Below are 16133 nucleotides of genomic sequence, written 5' to 3'. Positions count from 1 at the left end.
CCTGAACTTTTTTAAAAATATCCCAGGCTTAAGTAGGAAGAATACAGAAATACTTACAACCTGAAGTAATTTATCTGATGTTTGATAGCCTAATACCACTAAAACTGGATGCAGTACTTGTGGAAAATAATTAGATGTGGTCTACTGGAATCCACCTGACCTGCAGCCCACTTGCTGCTACTCTCTTCCCCTCTCAGACTGTATGCAGGTAGCTGAAATTTGAGTAAAATGCAGCTAACCTCCATTCTCAATTTCTATTATATACACCTCATGTTCTGACAACACATTGGAATACCTGAACAGGACCATTTCCAGTCTGTGTTTGACTCCACAATATGCAGATGTCACATAACCAGAGGGTTCTGTGCATTCATCAGAGGTTATGTGCTCTCATCTGCTGAGGCATGATTGCTGTACGTGAATGACAAATTCATAATGGACAAAGTTTTCAAAAGAGCCCAAGCTTGTTTCTAGTGCAACTTAACACACAAAACACCAATTCATAAGTCACTTAGATTCTAAATTCCCTTTATAACAATCCTGTGCTTGGGTACCTCTGAAAATTTTACTTACTAAACATCTGTATGCTACTTTTGGTGGTACTGCTGCAGTATTCCAAAACATTCTTACTGTGCAAACAATAGCTTTGGAAACCACGTGTTACTATGGAACAACTGGCGTTGAGGTAGTAGTCCTTGGAGAGAAAACTGACATGACATCAAGAAAAACCACCCTCTACTTTCTTCTCTATTTATGTCAGCTCACATAGCTGCTGTTACATCTGGTAAGGGAACAGTGGATGATTTCACAGTGAAAGATTTTCATTTGTGCAAGGTAGTCTACACAAATAGTTAATAATTACATTCAAGGTTCTCCTTTTCCAGCTTAGCAAGACCCTGAGTTTCTTACTTCTTGCCAGTAAGACAAAACTATTACACACACACACACACGTAAAATACCTCTAAACAAAAGTCCTTTAGGCTACTGCGAACTGTTTGTGCAAACTTAATAATCTTCCTTCAACATCATGATCCTTAAATATTTTTAAAAATGCAAAAATTGGCAACAGACTTTAAAATGAGGAAAAAAACCCCAACTGAAAATCCTTAAAATAATTTATTTTTCCAAATTGCATGATTTGAAAACCTAAAAAAGAATGAAGCAGCTAATTAGACTAAGCAAAAGATGATACATCCTTTCTAATATGTGAAATCATTAAATAACCCATTCAATAGTATTAATTCAATGGTTTGGCACAGCATAATAGATAGCAATGGACTGCCAGAAGTTGAACTTCATTTCCAGTTGAGATTAATAAAGCTCTCTGGATGTATATATGTTTGTATAGACAAAAATAATGTGTGTGCCAGGTTCCTCATTATACCGAGGAGATGGAGTATCACTTCGTCTCTCACTAAGAGAGATGACATTTCATTTCAAAGAAAGATTTATTTCTGTCTATTTAAGCATCAATATATTTATATTATGAAGATTTTAGACTAGGTAATTACCTTTGAATAACCCCTGAAATATGGGGGGAAAATAAGTATCTGACATATCAAATGACTTGTTAAAAATGAAACTTGATTATATATCAGATATATCAGCTGAAGTAAAAAAAAAAATAAATAATACTTCCCAGTATGCTCATAGTGTTGACAATCCAAAAAGTGTATCAGCAGAACAAAAGATTAAAAAGAACTCAAGAGAGATCATTATAGGTATGGCCATTAAGAATTAGTATTAATTTAAGCAAAACTTGAATAATTTTGATTCAGAAGAAACAATCTTATCAACAGATATAGACACAGGTAAGAAAGACTGGCTGCTTCATCTTCAGCATGGCATACTTCAGAATAAATTATTGCAAATGGCTCCCATCCAACCAACGAAATACTATTACTGTCATAATTTTGTAAAAGGGAGGCCTAAAAAAGAAATACATTAGAAAAAAGTTTGGGAAAAAAAGCATGTTTTTTTAGTAGCTGTGTCCTAAACATTGCTTTAAAAAAGTAGTAAATATGCAAGCAAATTAAATTCACGCCAGTTATAAACACGTTGATCCACAGGTGACTTCATTTTGCCTTCCAGCAGAAAACCCATCATGCTTGGATTGCTAGCTTTTGCAGAAACTGCACAGAGAAATTTTCTAATCTTTATTTCTCCTTGAATGCTATCACAGTACAGTGCGTAATTTCACTAGCTGAATGCCTATGAATTAACAGTACTTTTAATTACTTCAGATACAATCTATATTTGAGCATACTTTTCATTTTATGTTCATTTGTCTTCCATTCATTTTCCAAGTCCTTCTTCCTACTAGACTGTTTATATTTTAATTTGTGTAGGCTTTAACAATATACTAACTCCAGTACTGTCCTAATTAAATTAAATTTACTTGCATAGATTTGAACAGCAACCCATGCTGACCTCAAAAGTACTCTTTTTTTCTTCTTTCCAATGTATTTTACTGTCTATCAAAGAATTATTTTCCCCAGGCCCTACTACTACTTCAGAGTCAGCCTTTGTGCAACTAGTCCTCCAATACGTATCGAGATTAGTATTTCAGCTTTAATAAAATTACAGTCCAAATCCTAAATGGCCTGTACTTTTTAGTCCACAGATGTTATTTAGGTCACTTCAAATAAATAATTGCAGAACAGTTTCTGACCACACTAGTAAAAAAGGACTTTGATGTTTAAGATAGGATTTTTTTTCCCCACAGCCATCATTCCACATTTTCTTCATAATTAAAACGCTGCTCAATAAGGTCTTTCTAGAATGGTCAAAGAATCAAAGCTGGAAAAATAGCCAACCTATGACTGTTCCTTTCACAGCACATAAATTTAGACTTGAGCAAACCCAAGAAAGTGCCAGAACTTCCTCTCCTACACTGAGAGATACTGTCACCTTTTACACTTAAATTTTACCCTTTCATAAACCAGATTATTCTATCATTTTATATTATTTAATTTTTATGGCAAACCATATATACTTCTATATCACTGTATTGTCATTTCCTTTATGTGCAGGTGTATTAAATGCTTTTATTTTTCCCTGTTCCAATTTCTTAGGTCTCCCTCTTTCCTACTGCAGGTCACCTTCTTCCTGTGTAGAGTCTTTTCTAGATAGGATTCTCATACGCCATCCCTTGTTAAAGAAAGCTCTGAATTCAGCTTTCTTTTGGAAGAAAAATTATGATCTTTGATTGTACATATTAGTAATAGCTTTTCCAAATCTATTTGGAAATAATATGATGGTTTGAATGAATTAACCAAGACACAATATTAGTTTGGGGTGGTTTTTTTATGTTTATTTGTGATGTGGATATAAAACCATATTGAGGGCAAATGTGTAATAGTAAGACTTCCCTGCCTTTATTAATTTGCATTTGAGAGTCTAGCTAATAGGTGGTTTAGGACAAGGAAGAAGAAACACAGCAGGTAGCTCCTTTATTTTTTGTTTTCTTTTGCACTTAGAAACCCTCATGGGCCAGCACTTCGTTACGTATATGCTGTATAATGGTTTGCACCACTATGATAGAAGCAGAGGCATTACTTTTTGATGTGTAATCCCAAACAACTACTCCTCCCCCAGCCCCCAAAAGCCAGTGGGCTGATGGCCAGGCCCTGGGGGAGCACATATGGAAAACATGGCATTGCAACATGCCCTTTGAGTGTGTTCCAAGAGCTTGAGCGAAGGCAATTTCTCTTGGTTTCCTGAAGCAACATAGCTGTTCTGCAGCTAAACTCATGACCAACATGCAGCTGAATTCCTGATGCATCACTGAGCCTAAGCTTACCTGAGAGATTTCTACAGTACATTAGAGATGCTTCTGTTTAAAGCGTTGCACAACCCGTGTAGCTAAGATGGAGTGGAACATCCTGCTAATACTGCCTGAAAGAAATAGGTCATGTAACTTGGACACTGCCAATTGCCAAACAGAAATCAATTAAGAAAACCATGTAAGGAAAAAAAATAAAATCAATGTTCATTGACATGGCCCAGCGAGTGGGTGACACGCAGAGTACAAAGTGGCACTGACACATATTGATATAAACAGGAGTGCAGCTTTCTGTGATCCAGATAGGAAGAAAACGCAGTGTATATAGCGTTGTAGATGCTCTGCCAGCACGTGATGGGGAACCATGTCATGCTGAATGGGGCAAATGGAGGGACAGAGGGAGGGAAACTACTGCCTCTGCTGTTACCACCCCTCCACATGTGGAATTTTAGAACAGACTGTTTGAATTGATGTTTCCTCTCATTTTTTCTCATAACAAGCTTAGAATTTTTTTTTTAAGTTTATGTATATATGAATCTACAAACACACTTACTTTGTACTCTATACACCCTGTCCATATATACAAATGCACACACAATGCATTAATGTATTGACATCTTACTGACTGGGGCTGTATTCCAGCTGCCCATAAACTGTATTAAGTTTGCTTGTAATGTAACTCAGGATAAAATAATGTAACTCAGGGTAAAATGACATGCTCCTTAAGACATTCAGATTAAAACTATTTTATGTGGTAGTTTCTATTTAGTGGCATAAAGAAAACACAGATAACCCTATAACCCCCCTGTTGTTTTTTTTTTTAGTTAGTTTTGAAATGTCTTTCTTTTGGGTTTTTTTAGATTGCTAGCCTAAAAATTCATTACATTATGAACTCAAATTCACAATTTTCACCAATCACTTCACCAGTCATCAGATTTTAGTGCAACAATCCATAAATGTTTCAAGATTCAGCACAGAATACGAATACAATTGTAGCATTTCAGAAGTGTATTCCAGTTGTTAATAAAGGCAGCATCAGATCTCCTACCATTCAATTACTGTCATTACTTTAAAATATTAAAGAGAAATTCTTAATGATTTTTGGTTACATAGATCAAAATTCCTGTAAATTACTACAGATTACAATTTTACTTAGTCTTGTAAAAGTTTTAGTTATGATCCTGTCTCATTAAGAAGCTGCAAGAATTGAAGAATGATGTGCATGGAAGCAAGGCAGAAATGTCAGAAGCAAGAGAATATCCCCAAGAGCAGAGCCGCAGGCAGCAGACTCACTCAGCAGAAAGTACATGGAATAAGCAGGGAGATAAAAATTTGGGGGTGGGAGGTGGGGGGGTGCAGCAGGCATTTTAGAGACAAAGTGAAAAAGGAAGGGTAAGGGTTTACAGGCAGGAGCCTAAATAAATGATACCAGGAGCTGGAAAATCCCCATCATGCTTTAAAAGAAAAAATAGGGTCATGAGACAGCACAGTAAGAGATGAGCTGCACTACTGACCAGCAGCAGGGCCAGCATTTAAGAGGTACAGTTTCTTTGTTTAAAAAAATAAATAATAATAATAATAAAGTCAGCAAGTGCCCATCAAGAGGACCCACTTGATTGAAAGGCATTCAGCTCTCAGAGGGAACTTCTTGGGTCTACTGTTTCTGACCAGTGTCAGGGCACACAGCACTGCATTGTTCTTTAGGTAACAAAGTTACCTTTTTAAAAAAACTTTTATACTTTTATAAATTACTTTTATATATTTAATATATATTTTTTTAATTTTGTATAAATATATATAATTTATAAATTTAAAATACTTTTATATATTACTTTTATAAAAAAACTGTAGGGTAGTTTGGTGCCTTTCATGCAGAAAAAAAGTTTCCAAAACACAACAGTTTGTTGGGTTATGCAGCATGTACCTGTTTACAGGTATGGCTGCATCAAGGCCAAAAGCATTTCTCTAATTTGACATACATGTTTAGTTTGTAAGAGTAGAACTCAAGCTACATTAAGTATATTTTGTAATTAGAGGTACTTGCAAGAAGTATACGCATAATAAGAGGCACTTTGTACTCCTTTTTTCTTAGCAAGTGCATTTTCCCCCACTTTTTTTCTTTTTTACTGCTAAGTGCCAGTTTCCCGATTGGAGAGACTTTACCTTACCAAATTCCCACAGGATAATCTAGTTTATGCAAAAACAGAACTCCTGATAAAGTAGTAAAATAGTGGGACTGTCATATGTAATTTTACTATTTTATTTTTTTGGATTTCCAATATCCTTTCACCTGTTGACTTACACAAATAAGTTATTTTTTCTTTAGAATTAAGCTAATACATTACATTTTATTAGCTGGTAGAAGTTAAACAACAGAGGAAAAAAGAGTTTTCTGACATCCAATACTTAAGATGCTAACCGAATTAACCTGTTACATGAAAAAGGCGTCCTTCCGAATGCTTTCAGGTTGCTAAAAACACGAGACTTTAAATTGACACACGTCTGTACTTTAGATAAAGTCATTTTTATCATTCTAGTCTTGTCTTAAAGCTCATTTTAAACAATCTTCCAGCCTAATTGGCATTACTTTCTGGCTCCTTAGTACCATCCTTTTGAATGTTGGCATGGTTAGACCACTCAGGTCTACTTGGTTTAGTATAGTGTGGCAAATGTCAGTGAAATACAAGAGCATATGGCATATAATTAAAGAACCATATGGATGCCAGTAGTGATAGTCAACAGTATTTGACTGCAAGACCGAGAAAGTTAGAGGAAGAGTGATAAAAGATCCTAATACATAATCATAAACTGGATATATATAGTTTCTTTACAGCGGAAAGAACCTGCCACGTCTGTCCTTTAATGAAGCAAAGCCAGTATGTCTGTACCAGCATATGGCTGTAGGGTGCAGTCTAAATTATTTTAATTTTAGTTTGGAAATTCATAAACCCAGATTACGATGAGTGATGCAAGAAATCACTTACCAATGCACACAGCAGATCAACCGCTTCCAATATCAGTTCTTGGTGGCCAATGCGAGTGACTCCCAGTTCCTCAAGCTCTTGATGAGTGATGTGTAGCAGCTGCTCACCATTGATCTTTTCTCTCTCAAAATTTTTTATGTATTGTTGGAGGCAATCATCGAGGCCTATTTAAAAAAAGCCAACAACACATATTCAGAGAATGGAGACAAACGATAATAATTTGGTAATTCACAAATACAGAAATTTCTTGGAAGTCCAAGCATAATACCTTGTCTGGATCTACTATGGAAAATGTGCAAACAAATGATAATTTACCTTACATAGTATAGTTCATACTAATAAAAGAGAAAAGTTTATATTACTGACATTGTTTTCAACATTCTTAAATATTTTAATACTAATTTTAAACCTTGATGGTACTTACTAGGGAGATGGGGGAAGGACAAAGAAGCACAGAGAATGACATGACAGGGAACCTTTTTCTTACGATGTCATGAAGACTTAAATATGCTTAGCTTATGATAAGGAGATTATTCTTCCTGGTATTGGACTCCAAAGTCACACAGCGTGGCTATTACTGATGAGGAAGAGTGGTTTTCAGGCTCAGTGACCACCCACACTAACTCTGCTATGTCCAGTGCCAATTTTTTTTTTCGAAGTCAAACTATCCAACTTTCTGAGTTTTGTTATAAACCTTCGATTAATAATACAGTTTTGCTCACGTACAAAGAATTATTCCATTTCACCCTGAAACTTGGTAAGGTAAGAATGACAGATTTGGTACCTGCCACATTGTTTCTCAGGCCAGAGAAGGGACTGATTAGCAAAATAAGTTGAAATATTTTTCCTTCCTGCAAGTCTGTTTCAGAACCACACATGCTTGAAGTTTCCAGATAGAACAATTAGCTGAACACAAAACTATTGAAAGCAAAGTTATGCAGAGTTCCCTGAAGGAAATCTGTCTAGAATTGTGCAACACTCAATGAAAACCTGATATGCATATAATTTTCTGGAGACCTAAAAAAAATCATTGTCAATACTACCATCTACTAAGTAGAGAAAGTAGAACACTTTGATTCTCAACTGTTTGTCCTACAATGAAGCAAGTAACTCCAAGATCCGTAAAAAGTACAGATATCCAGAAACCACAGAAACAACCAACTTGAGAAGTGAAGGAAGACAACTTTGATATAGCATAATTTCTACATGTAGCCTTCTATTAAATACACATGAAGTTATCAGTATGGTTGAATTAAGGAGAAAATGTGTACACAAGCACTAAAACACCACGTCTATAAAGACAAGGAAAGCAGTAGGCATATGAACAATATTGTTCTCATTTGTCTGTTTAAAAGTTCTCACATATGCAATATAAACAGAAATAAAACTAAAATATTGTCTTAATTTGCTGAATTACTAATGTAAGGAATCATAATTCTATCATGTACGTTAGTTTTTTGTTTTTTTTGAAAGAGAAATTTATAGTTATTTTAACAGGTAATGAACCACAAAGGTCCTTCTAAGAACCAGGTGATACAATTTGGCAGTGAAGAACAAAACTATATTCCTCTCAAGCAGTACAGGAACCCTAAATGAGTTAAACAAGAGCATGAAGGAAGTTCACCGAGAACATGTTACAAAACTATGTTGCTGTCTATTATTTCTTTTACAAGCATACCTTCCTATATTAAATTATGTAATTCAATCTAATAAAACTGGTCTATTTCATTGTAATAGAAAATATTAGCTAAACACATTACTAACACGTGATATCCCAGCCTGACCCCAGTTAGTGTCCAGAGATGATTTTCTAAAAGTTACATGAGGACCTGGTCAGAATAACCAAACCAGCGGCTGGGGAAGTGAAAGCATGTGGAAACCAAAGTCAGAAAATGTGGAATTTAAAACTATCCTGTGGACAAAAATAGCTAATATTGTCCATGTTTTTCTATTCCCAGGGTTGTTAACAAAGTATCTGACAGAGATCTGACACCTTATATTTGGCATGCTGTATATTACCACATTAAATCTCAATTAATCCAACATAACTCAGTTGAGACACAAGGACCACGACAACATAAGAACTGAAAAAACCAAAACAATGTATTTGTCTTCTGTTCCACAAATACAAGGGGATATATTGTATTACCTTCAATTAACCTCTTTCAAAGTTATTCAATTATATACTCTGTATACTGATAGTCCTAAATTATGTTATAGTGCTCATCTATCATTGACCAAGTGACATGCACAGCATTATAATCACTTCTACATATATCCCATATATACATTGTATCCCATACAAAACGTCATATTTCATGTTGTTATTCATAAGCATGAGGTGGTTTAGGTTTTGGGTTGTTTTTGTGGGTTTTTTTACCAGCAGTCTGTAACTAATACCTAAGCCTTTTCTCTGTTCTGTGATGGTCTGCAAACAGGAGACTATTTCTCTGTGCCTATTAATGTTTTTAAATGATTTAATGAATGACTTTAAGTATATTTCAGTCTGGAATGGTTGAAAACTGGTCACTGCAAGTTCTGCATTCATTATTTAACATCTTAAATTCAGAGCCATTACACATTTCTGTTCCATGCTTGCTCAAGAACAAATATTAGAAACAATTTCAGAAGAAATTCCAAAACCCATGTGTTCCAGATTTGCTTTTTTTGCCTAAAACTTATCAGAAGTCGTCACTGAAACTGATAACAGAAATGAAATTATTTTGAACAAAACTGAAGCAAATTAATTTAAAAATTTAGTATCAGTGGCCACAAATAAGCATTTGTACTATTCAAAAAGATTTAGAAAATACCACATGAACATGACAACCTATGAAAACAGTGCAGCCAGATGTATTAAATGTACCTTTGTGCCAGAGAGAATGTATGACAGAAGAGCAAAATATGAAATTTGTATTATTCATACTGCTCTATAATAGCTCCCCAGGGCATCTTTAGAAGACGTTTACTTAATGGTGCAAACAGTATGGCAGTTGACAACAGAATACAGAAATATATCATTAAAGGACCAGGCTGTCTCATAGCATGACACCACCTAATAAATAAACAGACAAAAAAAAGAAGCATTTGTCCGTTGCTCTCTGTTTGTCTATCTCGGAGCTAGGTATTGTACTCCATTGTTCCTTTCTCGCGATACACAAATTTGTGTTTGCTAAGTGTGAGCTGTTACAGAGCAAGAATTTAGCTATCAGTAGTTTCATGCTTTATTATCATGGCTATAATTGTTTTTAGCATGAAAATATCAAAGATGCAATTAGAAAGAGTACAGAATGAGATCATTTTGACTCACCACAAGCTAAATGGAGTATTTATTTCCTCAAGCCACTTAGGCATCATTACTGCAATTTTCTCAATATAATTTCTGTTTACAGATAAGACAAACTAGTTAAGATTCATAAATGCAGAGAAGTAGTGGGCATTAACTCTGTTCTATATGTAGGTAAATAAAATTAAACCACAATTTCCTAGTTACACAGGATCAGTGTCAGGCAAGAAACAGGCTTGCAGTTCTATTTCTGCACAATCTTACTTTTTTGGGGTACAGTTTGTAACTAATATATCCTTCATAGTGCAACGAATTAATTCAAGGAACAGGGTTTCAACATCTATGCTTTCTTTTAAAGCTGAGACTTAACATCCATGATTAAAAACCTGCCCTATTGTCACTTTTGATTCTTAAGTAAAAGAAAGCTTATTCCATCCACATGGACTAGGAACACTTTATTTCTGCATTCAAAGAGCAGAGGAAACCCAAGCATCTCCGATCTCTTGACTGCAAGCTATGATTGTGTAAATAAGGCATGTAGTAAATTGCCTAAATCAAGGAAACATGAAAAAGAAAGGAGGCAGAAAAAAGGTGAGGAGAAAGGGTGGGAAAAGAAAAGCAAGTTGGCTTTAAAAAGCTTATTTTCAGGACTGCATAATTAAGAAAAAAGAATCTTTGAAACAACAAAGCAAACCAACAAGTTCTAAAAAAAATTCTCTGTAGAGCTAGCTAAAATAAGGTTTAAGCATTGACTCAGAGCCAGCATTATAAAAGAGATGCTACATATTGTGGGCAATAAGGCTCAGGAGATTAAAATGAATCTTTCCACTGATGTCAACAAACGTCAGGTTTGTCTCACATTAATAACACAGACATAGCTGCCGTGTTATGTAAAGATCTGTCCCTTCCTCTCTCATGTTAGATATTGAAAGGAAATTACTATAACAATAAATGAAGGAAAAGCACAATTTGTTGCATTCTATGTAGGAAGTCAAATTTTGCAGACAGGGCAGCTCCCACAGAGGAGAAATGTGGTGACAATAACTTTGTCAAGTGTGATCCATTTACAAAAGAAGAGTAATTTCTAAGTTTAAAAGTCCGTAATTTCCAGTTCTTCATAAATGTCTCAATAAATCACATTTATTCACTATTTTTTTTCATATATTGTAATGGATTTTTGTTACTTATTGTAAATTATGCTTGCTTCGTAATCTATCCTAAAAATTCCTGACCAAATGATGGTTTTGTTCATGCTACATCATTATTCCCAGAGGAAAGCATACAGCAGCCAGCTGGAACAACAGAACACCGGCTGTGAAATGGAGGGGTTATGGGGAGGGTAGCAGGAGAGGTCCTCGCCAGTTCAGCTTGTCACAAACATGACTGTTCTCTCAAGGCGATTCTTCAGACAGAAGAGGGTATGCAAAACTATATGCTCTGTTACAGAAACTCAACATTGCTCATTCTGCTTTTAGGGCCTAGGATGAAAGAAAAGGAAACCAGCTCAGTGGAAATGCATTTACCACTCCTGCCTTCTGCAGTTTAGCACTGATGCAAGTGTTGTGGTCCAGTTATAGCCAGTTTGGCAAGGAAGTCAAAACTACTTTGATTAAAGGTCTGAGAAAGTATTTAACATTTTTCATAATTAAAATAATTTGGAAAGAAAAAGCACATAGCAGAATACTAAAATTACAATTGCACAAAGGGTTATACAAACCACAACTGTGAGGAATAGATGTGTCTGTGGAATCTGGGTCTAAAGGATAAAACCTGAAAGTCAATGGAATGATCTCAGTTTGGTCAGAAGGATTACACTTTGGTCTGTCAAGAGCAAGTTAATATTCCTATTAACGAATCTCATTTGACTAGTAAAAGCTATACAACTATCACATCTCTGTTGCTGCAGAATGGTGACTTGGGAAAAATCAATAAATCAAAGCGAAATGGGACAAAACCAATTTTCAGATGTTGTTGTGCTAGATGTCAGAGGAAATCCACTACCACTGCAGTGTCCTTCGGTGAAGCTAAATGCCAAAGCTGACTGCATCTGTGTGTGAGAGCAGGTACCTTGTAGAATATGACCACAGCGCACAACAGGAGCATGCCTGCACCAGGAGCATGAGCTGAGTTGTGATCATCTAATAATTCAAAAGAAAACTGATTGTACTGAAACTAAAGGGTGACAAGGACAAAAAAACCAAAAATACCAAAAACAAAACAAACAACAAACCAGAACACTGCAAAGAAGGGAACAGAAAAAATAAGACAACCAGAAACTGTGCATGCTTTGAGAAAAGGCATACAGAGGAAGACTGCTGAAGTAGATTTGGAACTTTAAGAAAAAGAAACATATTGTTTGATTCCTGCTGGTTTCTGCAAGTGACCTTGCACATGACCTCCAGATAAACAGGACTGCACCTGAGACACCTTGCCTGATTCCCCCAATGGCTTTTCTTCCTAGGCAAAGCAACCTGAAAGTCCTGAGAATTAGCTATTCATTATTAGAAAACACCTGAAGGAGACTTAATTTCTGTGCTTGAAATTATCTGTTTAATTCAGAAAGGCAGCACAAACTTCTGCCCTGTCACAATCTTCAGCTTACATATGCAGATCTGCTTAAATATGTCCAGTTTAACAGCATCTACAGGCTTAGTCCAAGTAGTTACAGAAAGTGAAAAAGTTAGTTTTGTTTTGTTGTTTGTTTTGGTGGGGATTTTTTTAGTTGTGGGGTTTTTGTTTGGTTTTTTTTTGTTTAGAAATGGTATTTTCTATATAAAGCAATATTTACCAGCTAGCTAGAAAGATCTGGAAGCAATTGACTGGTTGGCTAACAAAGTAGTTGGAAATTGTATGTCTTCTCCCAAGTGTAATTTTATTGAATACACACATCAGTTCATGGGTGCTCCTGATCAAAAACCCCTTTGATTTATGACATTGGGCTTAGGCACAGTGGATTTTCTCCTATTCTTACATAATTTCTAACAGTGAAAATCATCAGGTGGATATTTTTTGTCAATGGTGTTAAAATCTTTTTAAGAATTATTCAGTCCAAATAAAGAAAAGGCATAACCCTCAGTACCACGTTCACAGTAAGCTGACTTTCCAATACCAGCTACTTGTTCTTAAGCCCTTTCATGAGGAAAAAACCTCTTAGAGTGCCTGGAGAAAAGCACATACCCCCAAAATTCAGAAAGAGACAAAGGGAATGTGCTTGAAAACAGTCTAACACACCAAGCTTGGATCATTTCATACCTAAACTTTCCTGAAGTTTAGAGTCTATCTAAAAACTAGAGTATCATGCAGCATTTTGCATCTTTAAGCCTACTTGTTACAAACCTGATCCGCAGCAATATAGTACCTAGATTATGACATTTCATACAAAAACTACATTAAAAATCACAAGTCATGGCAGGAACACACAAGCAAGGGAAAAGGGAAGAATTAAGATTAATCTGAAAAATAAAATCCCTTGATTCTGGCATTATCTGACCTTTAAATGCTTGACTGTGCAAGTATAATGTTTAAATGTTGCTTCCCGGATGAGTTTCCTCTTAGTCACTATAATGTTCAGAGATACAGATGGATGTTTTACATGCAAATACAGGCAGACTTCTGCTGCTTGAATTTACAGATCCATCATCTACATGAACAGGAACTAGAGCGGGATGAGTGCTTTGAATGACTGTTTCCCAGACATCCACAGACCCAGGCTTAAAAGCAGATTGGGCTTTACTGGACGTAAACTCTTCCACTTGTCTCAGACCACTGGCTAAGACTGTGCAGGTCCACACGCCACTTGTCTTGCTCCTGTTCTACTCTCCTGAGGGCCAGGCTCCACATCTGCCTCGTCAGACCCCCTGCAGACATGCTCAAGCACCAGCGCGCTGCCAGCGCTGCTGGGCTCTTGTCCAGCCAGACCAGTTCTCTGACCTTCATCCTTCCATTCAGAGGGCTCCCTTCTCCTCAGCCTCTCTGGTCCTCATCCTGCAGCTCCATCCCACACGCCAGCCAAGGTCTCAATACCCCCAGTTACAAGCATCTTTACCCTCCTCATTCCTAAATCACAAAATTCTCAGATTTTCCCCTAGCAAAATCCTATCTTCAACTCCCTTCATTTACTGCTGGCTTCCATTTCCAGATGTCACATTTTCTCTCCTTCCACACTATCCCTATTCTTGTATTTTCTTAGGCAGTTCCATCTCCTCTGCACCAGCAGGGAAGCAGTTTTGTAAGGACACAAGCTGTAGGGAGATGGAAACATCCAGCCTCGGTTCCTCTTCTCTCCCCAGAACAGGTCAGAGCTTTACCTGCAATGACACATCTCCTCAGACACTCAGACCTTTTACAAAAGTGACATCATCATCAAGAAATGTACAAAATCCATAGCAAGTTCCTAAGTATATGAATACCTTTTTTATTTCCCCTCCAAATTGTCCTCTGAATAAGGGCAAACATCACAGCCAGTTCACCAAGAGTGCATGTCTGCAACACAAACCAGACTCCCAGATTCTATCTCATGTGCAAAACGAATGGGAATACTACTGTAGCTGTAGTGGGAATCATCGCTGTAACTTATTATTTATTATCTTTCATATTTATATTTCATACACAAAATATATTATTTTTATATTATTTTTCTTATTTTTAGCATGGCCAAAGCAACAGGCTTTCCTATAATCTCAGCGTCTATAATCACAATCTCTTCTGGGCAGCAGTTTTCCAAGGTAAGTATATTATCAAGAAAAAAGCTGTGCTTAAATTACCAATATTTTAAGAGTTCAGAGCTTCTGAGAGGTTTTGTAGGAGGATGTGTCAAAAAATATTAATAACAAATGAACAAACTGCTGCACTTATAAAATTTGATTTAATGATACGCCATCACCTTTAAACTGACATTCTTATATATGAAGTAAATAATATAGTTCTGCCTTCATTACCTATGAATGAATAATAGGAATTGAAGACATTCTAACTTTTCCTCAAAAACTGACAGGTGGTGTTGAGCTGTGGTATTCGCACAGAAGCAATAAAAAACATTTTCAAGAAGCTTGCTGGAGCTAGACCCAACTTTGAAGATGTTTCTGGAAGCAAAGCGTTCACCCAGAAAATGTATCATATTTTCAGACACAAGTGCATGCTCCTTGCTGTCACATTTCACAACCATCTTAACCTCAAGATATGTCACTGATGTTACTACTCATGAGTTTCCTATAAAAGTGATAACAAAACAGAAGCATCTTTACTATCGCTCTGTGCTAATGAAAATTTAAGTCTTTCCTTAGCCTCATTAATTTTCTCCTTGATAAAGATATAACATCCTCCAGACATTTTTGAAGCAGCATGGCTGAAGAATGACCTGGAAGCGCTAGCAAGTCTCTAAAAGCCAGCACATTCATACCTCTCATTTATTTGGTTATATGCTTCCTCATTCCAGTGTGACTAAGCCATGAATACTTGGACCGTGAATCTGCCTCGTTACATTTATTTTAAAAGAGAACTGCTTTGGCCAAATGCAAGGCAAGTGCTTCTATCTATCTCCTGCACTGGACTTGTGTAACACGTTGCTTTACTTTTGCAAGGCAGACTTTGATGAGAATCTCTTCCGGCAGAAGTGCTGGTTCCAACTTGGAGCAGTACCCTTGTACATCCTGCTCCCTGTGCTTCGTACAACTCCGTGTGCCGCTGTGAAGTGAACTGGGTCAGAAAGTGCTCTCTGTTAACTGCACTCCTTTTTGTTACCAGCTATTTTTAACTGCCACAAATGAGGTGGAATACACCAGTGGATGAACAAGCAGATGCTTAAGTTGGCACAACTGCCAACATACATGCTTTTCAAGCTACACCATAAGAAAGCCAGATTTGATAGATCTTAGTTTTCCCTGTTACTTGCTGAGATGGCAAACTTACAATCACCATCCCAGGCATTGCTCCAGACATCCTGAAAAGCACATCAAAATTTTAAAAATCTTTTAGGATTAGCTAAAAAGACAATATAAAATAAATTCACAAGGCCAAAAATAGATTCATATTTAGGAGAATCTTCTTGATTTATACTCAAACCAAAATGCAGAACCAGTGC

The 16133-nt window shown here is 36.3% G+C and overlaps 1 protein-coding gene across 1 annotated transcript in view; it reads right to left on the bottom strand.

Moving 5' to 3' along the window:
* The window catches only part of LOC130158820 (connector enhancer of kinase suppressor of ras 2-like), a 206570-nt gene that overhangs the window by 126314 nt on the left and 64123 nt on the right, over positions 1–16133 (bottom strand). Inside the window, exon 3 of the mRNA XM_056359880.1 lies at positions 6769–6932. Coding sequence (XP_056215855.1) covers positions 6769–6932 — 164 coding nt within the window. The remainder of the gene's footprint in view (positions 1–6768; positions 6933–16133) is intronic.

The sequence above is a fragment of the Falco biarmicus genome, chromosome 14 (assembly GCF_023638135.1).
Source record: "Falco biarmicus isolate bFalBia1 chromosome 14, bFalBia1.pri, whole genome shotgun sequence".
Lineage (NCBI taxonomy): Eukaryota > Metazoa > Chordata > Aves > Falconiformes > Falconidae > Falco > Falco biarmicus.
The sequence above is the reverse complement of the archived record's forward strand: the minus strand, read 5'-3'. Positions and strand labels throughout refer to the sequence as shown.